This window comes from Plectropomus leopardus, chromosome 3, assembly GCF_008729295.1.
Source record: "Plectropomus leopardus isolate mb chromosome 3, YSFRI_Pleo_2.0, whole genome shotgun sequence".
Lineage (NCBI taxonomy): Eukaryota > Metazoa > Chordata > Actinopteri > Perciformes > Serranidae > Plectropomus > Plectropomus leopardus.
In genome coordinates, this window is record NC_056465.1 from 10,724,793 (window position 1) to 10,736,707 (window position 11,915).

General features: G+C 41.5%; 2 protein-coding genes across 3 annotated transcripts; both read right to left on the minus strand.

Annotated features, from left to right (window-relative positions):
• Positions 1-550: 550 nt before the first annotated feature.
• Positions 551-6,656, minus strand: rsph4a (radial spoke head component 4A). The gene is made up of 7 exons (XM_042484000.1): positions 5,441-6,656; positions 4,218-4,440; positions 2,900-3,169; positions 2,268-2,717; positions 2,034-2,178; positions 956-1,073; positions 551-849 (listed from the first exon to the last, which is right to left on the minus strand). Exons 1-7 carry the CDS (start codon positions 5,545-5,547, stop codon positions 618-620), a joined length of 1,545 nt encoding a protein of 514 aa, XP_042339934.1. The 5' UTR covers positions 5,548-6,656; the 3' UTR covers positions 551-617.
• A 94-nt stretch (positions 6,657-6,750) lies between these two features.
• Positions 6,751-11,760, minus strand: dohh (deoxyhypusine hydroxylase/monooxygenase). Of its 2 annotated transcripts, none has more exons than XM_042484003.1 (6): positions 11,644-11,760; positions 10,416-10,522; positions 10,094-10,261; positions 9,170-9,246; positions 8,512-8,767; positions 6,751-8,152 (listed from the first exon to the last, which is right to left on the minus strand). In XM_042484003.1, the coding sequence occupies exons 2-6, from the start codon at positions 10,519-10,521 to the stop codon at positions 7,842-7,844; spliced, it is 918 nt and encodes a 305-aa protein (XP_042339937.1). In that variant the 5' UTR covers position 10,522; positions 11,644-11,760; the 3' UTR covers positions 6,751-7,841. The 2 variants fall into 2 exon arrangements, with proteins under 2 accessions (XP_042339937.1, XP_042339936.1); XM_042484002.1 differs by having other exon boundaries at positions 10,416-10,525.
• Between the last annotated feature and the right edge of the window lie 155 nt (positions 11,761-11,915).

The following is an 11,915-nucleotide window of genomic DNA, read 5'->3' on the forward strand; positions in this document are numbered from 1 at the left end:
CCTACAAATGTTTTCATTGTGATGACATGGAAACCATCTTCATATTATTAAGTATTTGGGGGGAGGGGGTTGGAGGGGTACAATTTTGGTGATTTAAAAAAATAATCATTTCATGATTTTGGTTTCTTCTACTTCAATAACAGGGCAGCATGGTGGTAACACTGCCAATACAGTAAGAGGGGTGTGGCTTTGAACACACTGGCTGGCCGGGGCCCTCCTGTATGGAGATTGCAGGTTCTCTCTGTTTCAGCACAGGTTTTTATGAGGCTGTGGCTTCCTTCCACAGTCACGAGACATGTATGTTAATTACTGATTCTAAAAAGCATTAATTATTGTCTGTGTCTGTGTGTTAGCCCTGTGATTGTCCAGAGACTCGTCCAGGATGCACTACACCTATTGCCCTTTGTCGGCTGGGATCAGTTCCAGAGTACTTGCACATACAAAAATCTTGTGCAAGGTAGATTTGCTTCATAAAGAAACGACAATGAATGAATAAACTAGAATTTAAAACTTCAAGCCATGTTGCTGAGTAAAATGTTTTATTTGGCCATTGAATTAAAAATAAATATTTAAATACAGAATACTAGAAAAAAAATTTAAAACGTGTTACTGTTTTCTCAGTCGTCGTCTTCCTCCTCCTCTTCGTCTGAGTTCTCCATCTCTTCCTGGGCAGCTTGCTGCTCCTCCAAAGCTTCTTTCAGCGCCTGCTCCTCCTCCAGAGAGGGGTCCAGGGCCTCTGTAATTTCTGGTCCGCTGGGATACTCTCTCTGTGGTAGCGGGGGGACGGGTGGGCTGTACCCTTCCCCTGTGTACTTTAAACCCCATCCAACATATATGTTCTCAAACTTCCTACATTAGGAGACAGCACGTGGTTGTTTGTAATTGCTGCATTGCCTTGACGATACTATAGGAAATCAGACACAGAAAGAGAGAATATTATAATGTTTTAGCTTACTTTCCACAAGCGTATGCATATGCCCCTGGCCAGAGGTTGGAGCGCAGCACAGCTACTGCATGCTGAGAGGTGAGAGCGGAGGACACCTTGGAGGTCCAGGGAGGAGTGTTGAACATTTCTGAGAGACATGAATATTAAAAAGATTCACAACTAGTTGCCTTCAAGGACATAGAGTTGATACAGAAGTGCAGGCACAGTGCGGTCATATGTTCATCATGCATAATGATGAATATGGTTATCAGGCTTTGCATAGTAATGATTATTCTGCTTTCTCTAACACTGGTGTTCAAACAAAAAGACATGATAATGTAAACTGTTGTTTTACTGTTTAAGTGCTTACACTGCCTTAAATTCCATTTAATTTTTCTGGTACAGACGCAATGGTGGATTTAGGCTGTTTGAGGGGCAGGGATGAAAAAAAAAATGGTAAGGGCACCAGCAGTATATGGCACTGCATCATGTTTTCTCAGTTTTAAGGCTGCCCTAGAGGGAACCGTATCACATTGTCTTTAATGGAGGCACTTTCTGGTATTAGTTAGGATCAAAAAATGCGTGGAAAATGTCCATCAAACTATATCAATAATTCTGTTAATTATATTTTGAAAAAGGAAAAAATTTACTTTTGAGGTAATTTTCTTGATTTGTTTTTTTAATTGTTGTTGTTGTTCAGCACCCTTCCATGTTTTTACAAGAAATCAAGGTTTGCTCAGGTTCCAAAGGGTTAAATAGCAGCGAGCAACATTTAGCAGCCAACTCAGAGAAGAAGAGCGGTCGTAAATGTCCGCAAATTGGGAAAACAATGAGATTCAGGAGCTCCTTACCCCCTGAGCAGAGGACGAGATCAGCTGCCATATAACACAGACGATAAATGATTGTTATTGTCACGTTAATGCTACTGTTATTGTTTATAAAGCACTGCCAACACATAGTAAGATATACAGTATGTCACATGAGAGGCCAATGCACTTTTGTTACATGTCATGTCTCTCACGCCTTTTTTGGTTCCACAATGCAGGAATGCCATTAAAAAAAAACATGCACTGGAGCGAAATGATGCAAAGGAGCATAAAGAGGGGACCTGCATCTTGGGAGAGCGGGGTGAGCAGAGGCGGTCCAACTTCCGGCTCAGGCTCATCGGGCTCCTCTTCCTTCTCCTCAGCCTCTCCTTCCTCATTAGAGTCGTCTCCTGGTTTTGCAGCCAGGTTCACCCAAGTACAGCGGCCCTAAAGCAGTCCATAATCACACATTTAATAAGCACAAGTATACATCTGCTGATAAAACAGTCCATGCACCTGTTCGATCAGATTTGTACCTGCTGCAGGATGTGCTGAACATGATGCACCCATGTGGACAAAGAGTCAGCCATCTCAGCAACTGGAACGCCTTCAAAGTCAGGATTCACTTCGTAGCTGTCCCGGGGTGACTCGTCTTCCTCATCACCTTCCTCCTCCCCAGCCTGGTAGAAGCCCTGGGGGCTGACATGTGTGCCAGCGGAGATCCGGGCGATCTGTGCCCTCAGGTAGTTGGCTTCGTTCCCAGGGAAAGGCGGGTAGCTGACAATGGGGGCATCCAGCCTCCCAGTAAAGAATTTACGGATCTGGCGAGCAACAGTGATCTGTGCAGGAGTGACTAAAGGGAGCCGTACCCAAGGAAGACCAGGCTCTTTGCACACGTAATAAACAAACTTGTTAGCGCCACTTCCCAGGGCCTCCTTCGGCACTGCTGGTAGGGGTTTATAGGTTGACTGAGGAAGTGGATCCATCTGAAAACAAAGGGACATTGTAAGAATATCCTTTCAAAACAAAGTACTAAAATAGGAATAATCAAGACACAGGGAGGCTACACATACTGTTAAAACATGAAAAACAATATTTAAATAAAGGTCGGTGCCACAACTAATTAAGATAATCAAGTACATTGATTGAGTACTTTCTACTTCCTCACCTCATTCTCTTGAGTCTCTGCCTCTTTCTCTTCTTCCTCAATGCTCTCCTCCTCCCCTTCCTCCCCCTCTCTGTAGTCAGCTTCAGCAACAATGTAGCTGCTCTCTGTTCCCAGAATCTTGCCCCACAGGCGACAGCGCAGCAGCCCCTGCGACTCAACAAACTGCTTGAGTGCAAGAAAGACCCTCTGCATCTCCTCCCTGCCCAGACCCACTCCAGCCTGCTCCAGGTAGAAGCCAATCTCATTTACATTAGGAAGAGGTGTTTCCATCTGATGAAGACCAATAAACGACATTAGATTTTACAAATTCAGTTCCATACACTTATTTATTTCAATTTAACACTAATTAATTATATTCAGGTGACGATTTAGGCAACATTTTCATTGTTACTTTTCCATGTGTGGCAGATTATTACACACTCATACAATTCTAGTAGTTCATAAATGATGATTGAGAGAGATTACATATTGGACTCTACATTGTTGTTGTTTTTTTAGAGAAATCCTGCATAGTACATTTTTAGCAATGTAAATGTTTAAAGGCTCAGTTGTTCTGCCTTAAGAAAATTTAACCTCAGCACAGTTCCCCCTTTCCTGCCATCTGCCACACTGTTTGGAGACCTATGGTGGCCAATGCGAAAATGCAAATGGCCCCTTCTAGAGCCAGTGTCTGTTCTGGGCTACTGTAGAAACAACACAGCAGAAGAGGGTACGCTATGTATGCATATAAAAATGGCTCCTTCTAAGGTGACCAAAACACAATAATTCTTAGTTTGGTTATCATTATACACAATGGAATACTTAGTTATGAATGTTATGCACCATATGATGCATCTCTTATGACAAGAGATGCCCAGTTTTCATGCAACCGTAGTAATTTGCTGTAAAAGTTAAACTTGCGAAATATATTTCAAAAAGACGCAAAACAACTACAAGTAGTTTGGGGGTCTGTGGCTACATATGAGAGGAGTCTTTTATGAGTCTGTAGCAGCATTTTGTGTGATGTTCTGTTCTTACAAGCAGTCACATAAATAAATTGTAGTCTAAAAAATGTAAACTTTGATCTAAATCAGGATCTGATCAACAGGTGAACAAGATTATAAGTATGACCAGACATGACAGCTGTCAGTACTTTTATATCCGTTTCTATGCTATGTTTAAATAAAATGCTGTTGAAAGAACAGTGATATGTCGCCTTGCTTCATTTCATGTCCAAAAAGTTACACTTTTGATTTAAATGTGATGCCAAATTGCAGATATGTCCTTTCCTCTTTTGATTACCATGACAAATGTACAGTATAAAGTGTGTTGTCAATACCAGTTCCTCCTCCTGGTCAGCCTCCTCTGGCCGAGAAAAGAGCAGGCGCTGCTGCTCAGCCAGCAGCTCAGCAGGTGTGGTCTGTGGAAGGTCTCGTAGGGTGCTCTGCTTGTCTTTGAATAAACCCTGCTTCACATCACGGCTCATATCCTCAATCACGTCCACCACATTGTGTGGTTGCTCATCCATTACCTTTATCAGCAGCGTGGTGAGGTGGTCATAGCTGGAACATTTGAGAACAACATCAGTGAAGGCTTCCTGAGAGTTTGACCATCAGTTGGTCATTTTAGACAATATCGACACAGAAATATTATTCACACATATAAGCACATACATATATGTAAAATGTACAAATCTGTTTGCAGCCATGGAAACTTCACATACACTCCACATGTAAAAGTTTTCACTGAAGTTTTCCCTAACTAATGTCAAACATCATTTATTTCAGCAGTATTTGCTTTACATTTTTTACTGTGGCCAAGTAAGCCACTGCTTAACTAAACCCAGTCACGTGTATATCTGTGCTGCTACAGTACCAGTACTATGAGAAGCCAAAAAGGATGAAAAAGACGTGTATTTCAGCATTTGGAAAAGTTTCAGATTATATATGGATTTCCACTGAAAATCTTCTTGATTATGACAATATGCAATTTGAACGTTTACATTTCTGTACAGGGAAATTCAACTTAAAGGACATTATAACACACATAGGATTTCTTCATATTTGAACTCTTGTGACAACTTTTCCATGTAAGATGTTTGCTGAATATTTCAGTGGAGTCCTGTTCAGGCTGAGCTAATGGCACGTCATGCAATTTAACTGTACAGTTTTTCTGAACATTAGAAAAACTCACTTCAAAAGTCAAAAGTGTAATTTCCAGGAAGCAAATGGATATTGCTGGGTCATTTTTAGTGACAAACAGTATGAAGCAAGACACATTTCATACACTGGGTGTAACATGATATCGTTTCATTTGCTAAGACGACTTATATGAAATGTAGCCAATGAATTTATTATGATTATTTGCAAATCAATTTTGACCGTTTCAAGCACCAGTACAGTGATTTCTTCAGCAGACGCGCAACAAAACGGAAACGGCGGTTAGCTTGACCACGGTAAAGTTGAGGACAAGAAATGTGCGGTCATCAACCGAGCAAGACAGCTAATTTGACCCTACATTCATGATCTAACAACATAACACTACCATCCACATGCTACTTACAGGTTCAAGTTGCTTTCCGTGCTGTTTTTCATCATGAAAGCCTTCAGCGAGGCGGCTGTCTGCAGTCTCTGCTGACTTTCCTCCTGGTTTCTCTCAGCTGTGTCCATCGCTCTTCACACCGTTAACTTTAATTCTGTATTTTATCCGACTTTCAGCTTAAGATAAACAGACTTACAGTGGCTACAAAACTGCCAAACACGTTCTAAACTTACAGTTAGCTAACATTTACTATGTAGAGCTACGAGGAAACAATGGCAGGAGACCTAAACTTCAGCGGTTGCTATGGTTACCGTAACAGAACAGTAGCTAGGCTCGCGAGAGCATCACGAGACCCTTGGGGAAAGAAGAATATGTCGAATATATATTATAATTGTTAATGAATTATAAATAATAATAAAGTATGTTCTCACTCAACTGCGCAGAAAGAATGACTTTAACCACATTACTTCTTCACATTTAACAGACATGTAAATAACACGACATGAAAATGATCATGAAATGAGCCCCATATTTCTTTCGCTGTTGACGTCTGGTAAATTTAAGTGAAATAAAAGCATGTCACTCAGGATAAACAAGAATTACCTCTTTGAAGTTGTTTGTCTCCGCAAAGCCATCTTGTACTTGCAGTTTGCAGCCACGTGTGTGAAAACATGAATGCTTCATACACATCTTAAAACTATACAACCAGCAATGCTTCAAGATGGGCATCCAAGATAGACTAATACCTGTGCAGATGTAGTTAAATGTAAAGTGGGTAATTCTGTCAGGCATAAATATATATCAGAATGGACTACAACATGTATAATTGTAATTACATGTGGAGTGGATCATTCTTTCAGGTACAAATCATAATGGAATACTACTTGTATAAATGTAGTTTAAATTTTGAGTAGTCAGTAGTCAGGCACGACTTTCTATCAGAATAGATTACTACCTGTATGTGTAGTGGGATTCTTTCAGGTGTAAAACATGTTTTTTTGAGGTCATGTGGACCTTTGAGCACCAAAATCTATTCCGTTCATCCTTGAGTCCAAGTGGACATTTGTGACAAATTTTGAAGAAACTCCCACAAGGTATTCTTGAGATAGAGTGTACACAAAAATGGGACAGATGTAGGGACAACCCAAAAACAAATGCTTTCAGTTAAAGCTATTGCTAGCACGGAGGTATTACAAAAATATCTATGAAAACAACATACCCCAATAAAAAAGCATCAATTTGCAGATGAACACATAAAAATCCAATATCACTTTACTGCTCAGAGAACTTTTGCTTTGGGACTTAAGAGATATAAATGTTTGACGATAAAATGTGTACGGCATCATTTTAATTTTACACACAAGACACACCTGAATGCAAGATACAAATCGAAACCACGAAACAATCTATTAACTGAGCAATCAGAGGAGCATGAAAAATAGTGGTTCTGCTACAATTTTGCACTGTTAATCTCTGTAGCCGATGAAAGATTGTAATTAACTTTCCCTACAATACTTTATTGTAACTCCACAACACAAAGCCAATGGAGCTTTGGCTCATGTCAGTTATTACACTATAACAGAATTAGTCTCACAGGATGTAGACTGTGCATACAAGCCTGCCATTAGCCGCCTATTTCAGAAATGTTTCGACTCCACTTGCACTATCTTCCGGCACTTTTTTGCAAGGGCATCGATGTCCAAGACAACTGCGATTGGTTTTAAGACAAACAAACAACCCTGAGTGTTTCTTTTCTTTAGTGCGCAATTTTGATGGTTTCAGCCAGATCTATCTCCAGTGGTGGCACGGTGCTAAACTGTACTGTGGATGTAGGTCAGGTTATGCGAAGCTATAACAAAATGACTTGACATCATGTAGTGGGACCTGGATCAGAACCAATACCATACACTTAAAACAAGTCCATACAGCGCTGTCTCATATCCATTCCATCAGGCTGTTTGATCACATACGGCTCTGATTAAAACCAAATAAAAGTAATAAGAAAGAACAAGGTAACAGGCTGTCAGCAGAAAAGCCCTCAACATCATCATTTCAATCCATCAGGCTTTCAACCCTCAGTCCAAAGCTGACCAGAGTATGTGATCAAGGTGAAGATGCAGTGAAGACATATGCAGTCTTATGTTGAAGGGAGAAAGAACACAGAGAACTCTTCTCCTTCCTGTCCACCTACACAGAAACACCTACACACCCCAAGGCTGAGAGCTCACCGCCTCTTCTATGCTTTGTGTAGGTTTTCAGAGTTTCATTTTTGATTTTATGTGCTGGATATCTTTTATGCTTTAAAGCTTCATCCCAGAGGATCCGATAGTTTTATTGATGTAGCACTGAGTTGTCAAAAAGTAGCAAACGTGTTGAAAAAAAGAGATATGAGTGAAAGCACCTCCAGAGGAAGAGTAGACCTTTAACCCTGCAGCCTGACCAGTCCGTCTGCATACTGGAACTGCTCACTGTTTTCATACTCCAGCATATCCAGAGCGACCACACAGCTCTCCTTGACGACGCGTTCTCTGTCTTCACGGTAATTCTGCAGCACTGCCAGACACTCCTCTTTGCCGATGGACCCAAGAGCCTCTGCCGCTTCGTGTCGCACCATGGGGCTCTCACCGGAACGCTCCAGAGCTGCGCGCAGGGCCGGGACCGCTGCCGGGTGCTGCATCTGACCCAGGACGTAGCCGATCTCATGACGGAACAGAGCGCTGGAGCACTGCAGGCCTGGAGAAAAAGATGTCATGAGAGAGATTTATGCAGTAAAACATGCCAAACACTGGTATGCATATAAACAGGTGCATTGATAGAGCACCTGCTATTAATGACACTACACAGACCACGAGTTGTAGTTAAAGTTGAAAAAAACTATCATTTAAAATAATAGCGAGGAAAAAAGAACTCATGGAGAGCCTTGACTGCACTGCATTCACAGACCTGCAGAGACCTCAGAATTTAGAGAGGGGATGCAGAATTGTACAAAGGGACACATTTTTAAAAAATCCAGAAATAAAATAGAAATTTAGATGAAAAAAAATCCAGAAAGCTTACTGTCACTGTCATCCACCCACTGTGTTAAATCCTACCTTCTCCCAGTGCCAGCACAGCCTCCTCATTGCCCAGATTACGCAGGGCAAACATGGCGCGGTAGCGTTCAAAAAGGGGCAGACTCTCATCCAAAAGTAAAGAGCGCAGCTCGGACACACTCTTCCTCACTGCTGGAGGGGCTGGGTCTACAGAGCAGTATGGGTTCTTATCTGTAGTTCCATCGTCTAGCTGCTTCTCTCCCCCAGACTGCAGCCACTCCACCCGACGAACTGCCAGCTGACACGTCTCTGCAACCTGCAGGAAGGCAGCGGGACATAACAGTTACAACAGGTTTTGGTCTCTTTAATAAAGGACCGCCACTATTTTCACAAACCTGCTGCTGGTTACATAAGTGTGCCTTTAACAGTTTCAGGGAACTCAATTTCTGTTTTTTTAATTTACCTACAGCTCATCAATAATGCCATGGTATACACAATACTAAAGCAGCACAAGTTTAGCTGGCCTAAATATTAAGTAGTATGTTATTAATATTATTACATTCTTTCAGGAAAAAAAAATACCAGCTTGCATTCTTATCTTCCTATGTGTATTTTTACTGTATTTACTTTATGCAGTTGAAATAAGGACCTGATCCAGTGCTCTGGGCATTTATTGGCCTGATACCACTGCCCAACAGGCTGAGTATCATGTTCCTACCTCTATGACAGGATCCTGACTATACTCCTTTAGTAAGTCCAGAACTGCAGGATCACCAATTGCTCCCAGAGCCTCCCCTACAGACAGAAGGACAGTCAGAGTGAGAACCAGAGACAGATACAGCACTGTTGACTCCCGCTCTCATGAAGCTTAGGTGTTTGTATTTCATGTATCACTGAATAAATGCATGTTATATAATGAGATACTATGAGACCAACACAAGTTTCATGAATATCAAATGCAAGTGCGCTTTTAGTATGTACATTTTAATATATGTATTTATTTGAGAAACATTACAGTCTAATAAGGTTTTGATGGTGTTAAACCCTCACAAAGAAGTTGAAAGCCAGCAGTAATAAGCTGTAACGTGTGATGGAGAGATGAGCCATATCAATCAAGTAGGGATTGTTTTTTAGCTCTCTTTTACTTGCCGTAAACACATTCCTCAAATCTCACCAAACATGTAGCAGGATGATGGGACGATAAAAGCAGTCTCATAGGTACAGCAGATTCCGGCAGCAGAAGAGACCCACGCTGACCACCTTCTGCTGCCTTCTGATATGGAGTTATAGCCTCTCACTCAGGTGTAGAATGTACATGCTAACTGGCCATTCACCGCAGTATTTCTGATGTGTTCCAGTGTAATTTTTGGGCAATGACAATTGATGTGAGGCGGTGGTGCAACAGTTGGCTTTCATTGCCACTGGTTCTTTGAAGTCACTTTGGGGTGTCTGAGCCTCACAAGCGTGTGCACATGAGAGTTTATGCAAAATAACAAGGAGGCAGATGAGAGCATGTGTGTGATGTGACAGGAGAAGTGCGCAAAGCATAAGCATGCACTTTTTACTACATGCACAAATGTACGTGTGTTTAGTATAGTGAGGTCACTCTTCAGCCGCCAGTACTGTGTGCATGCGTGTTTACCTGCTTCATGTCTGACCATCGGCTCCTGCTGTGTATCTTTGAGTACTGCAGTCAGCGTAGGTATGGCCTGTCTGTCCTGCATCTGTCCCAGGCAGTAAGCCAGCTCATGCTTCAACAGAGCTGACTCATCGGCGAAGGCCTTACTGATCCATTCGATAGCTTCAGCACCTGACACACAGGTTACGACATACATCAGTTCACACAATAAAATATATTTACCAGCTGTATGTGCACACGCTGTAACTTGTGGAAGAGTCTGTTTGTTGTTTTGTTTAATCAACATGTTCGTGGATGTGTGTATATTTTTGTGAACATGTGTTACCTCCCAAGTTCCTCAGGGTGAATAAAGCTCTAAAACGCCGGGTCAGGTCCACTCCCGGGTCTGTCAGAACCTGTCCGACTGCTGCCACGTGGTCCACACTGGTCATACTGCTACACAGGGAGACAGAAAGCTTTATTTATCAAGTTCTCTGATCTGCAAACTAGTTCATTATAGCTGGTACTTCTGATAAAAAGGCATTTTTTAATATCAAATTGATATGCTGATTAAAAACAAAGATGCAAAGATTAGTCTTATATTAGTCTTGTAGGAAAAAAAAACCCAAAAACATTCTCATGTTTATGCTTCTCAATTGCGACATTTTGCCGCTTTTCCTCGTCTTAACATTTTAATACATTCATTGTATTTGGTGTTGGACTGCTGCAAAGGATTTTTTGACAGTTTCAGAAATCACACTCTGCTCCTAATCAGGTCAATAATGTACATGTACCTTAAGTTCTATATAAAATACTAAAACCTGTAATATACCAGTATACAGGGGTCATTTGAGCTGCTTGACAGAGGCAAATGAGCTAAAAGACAATAACTGGAGAAAATTTTGAAGGATTAACCCTTGAAGTTACACAACAATTACAACATACCAAACCTCTTTAATGAGAGTATTTACTGGAAGTTTCAGCATTCTGAGAAGGTTGTGAGCAGACATTCACATAACATAAATAAACTTAGAACAAATAGACAATCAAATCAGATAAACTAGATCATCACATTTCAACATAATCACGATATGACAAATAATATACTCCTAACCCTAAAATAATTAACCAAAGGCGAAATCAGTTAACTTTATCTCGCTGTTGTGCAATATATCAGACAAAGCTATTACGATATTATCTTAAATTATTAAAAATCCAACTAAAGGTCTTCACATGTGAATCTGGTTTCACTCAATGGAGGAGCCAACCCAAGCTGCGCCATGTCTGGCTGCAATGTTTACTGTACATTGACGACGAAATACTGCACAAAAGATATCGTCAGTAAGTGTCATTAGTAACCCACAGCTCTAGCTAACATATCAGGACCAGCAGCCACGTTTCAGGCTGAGCTCACAGAGGCTGGTTACGTTACCAGCTGTGGTTATATGAGGCGGACCCGGCTAAAGCTAAGTGTTAGCTTCTGGAGTTAAACCTTCACACAACTCCAACTAAACTTTCCTCACAATACAGAGTCCACCAACACCAACACACAAAGAGAGCAAACACGTACTCACCTTCAGGGTCTACAGCCAGGTGTTATTCAACAAAACTCCAGCCTGGGACCACAGGACTGACAACTCACAGCAGCTGCATGCGGCGTCCAGCGACTTCCGCTTCTGCTTCTTCTTCTCTGAATTTTAATGGCGGTGGGGAACCAAACTGTCGCATTACCGCCACCTACTGGAGTCAAACTAAAACGCCCACTTATATGTCTCAGACTGGAGGATCCGAGGATCAAACTACCGACCCACTCTACCACCTGTGACTCCCTCCCCAGTGCTTAAAA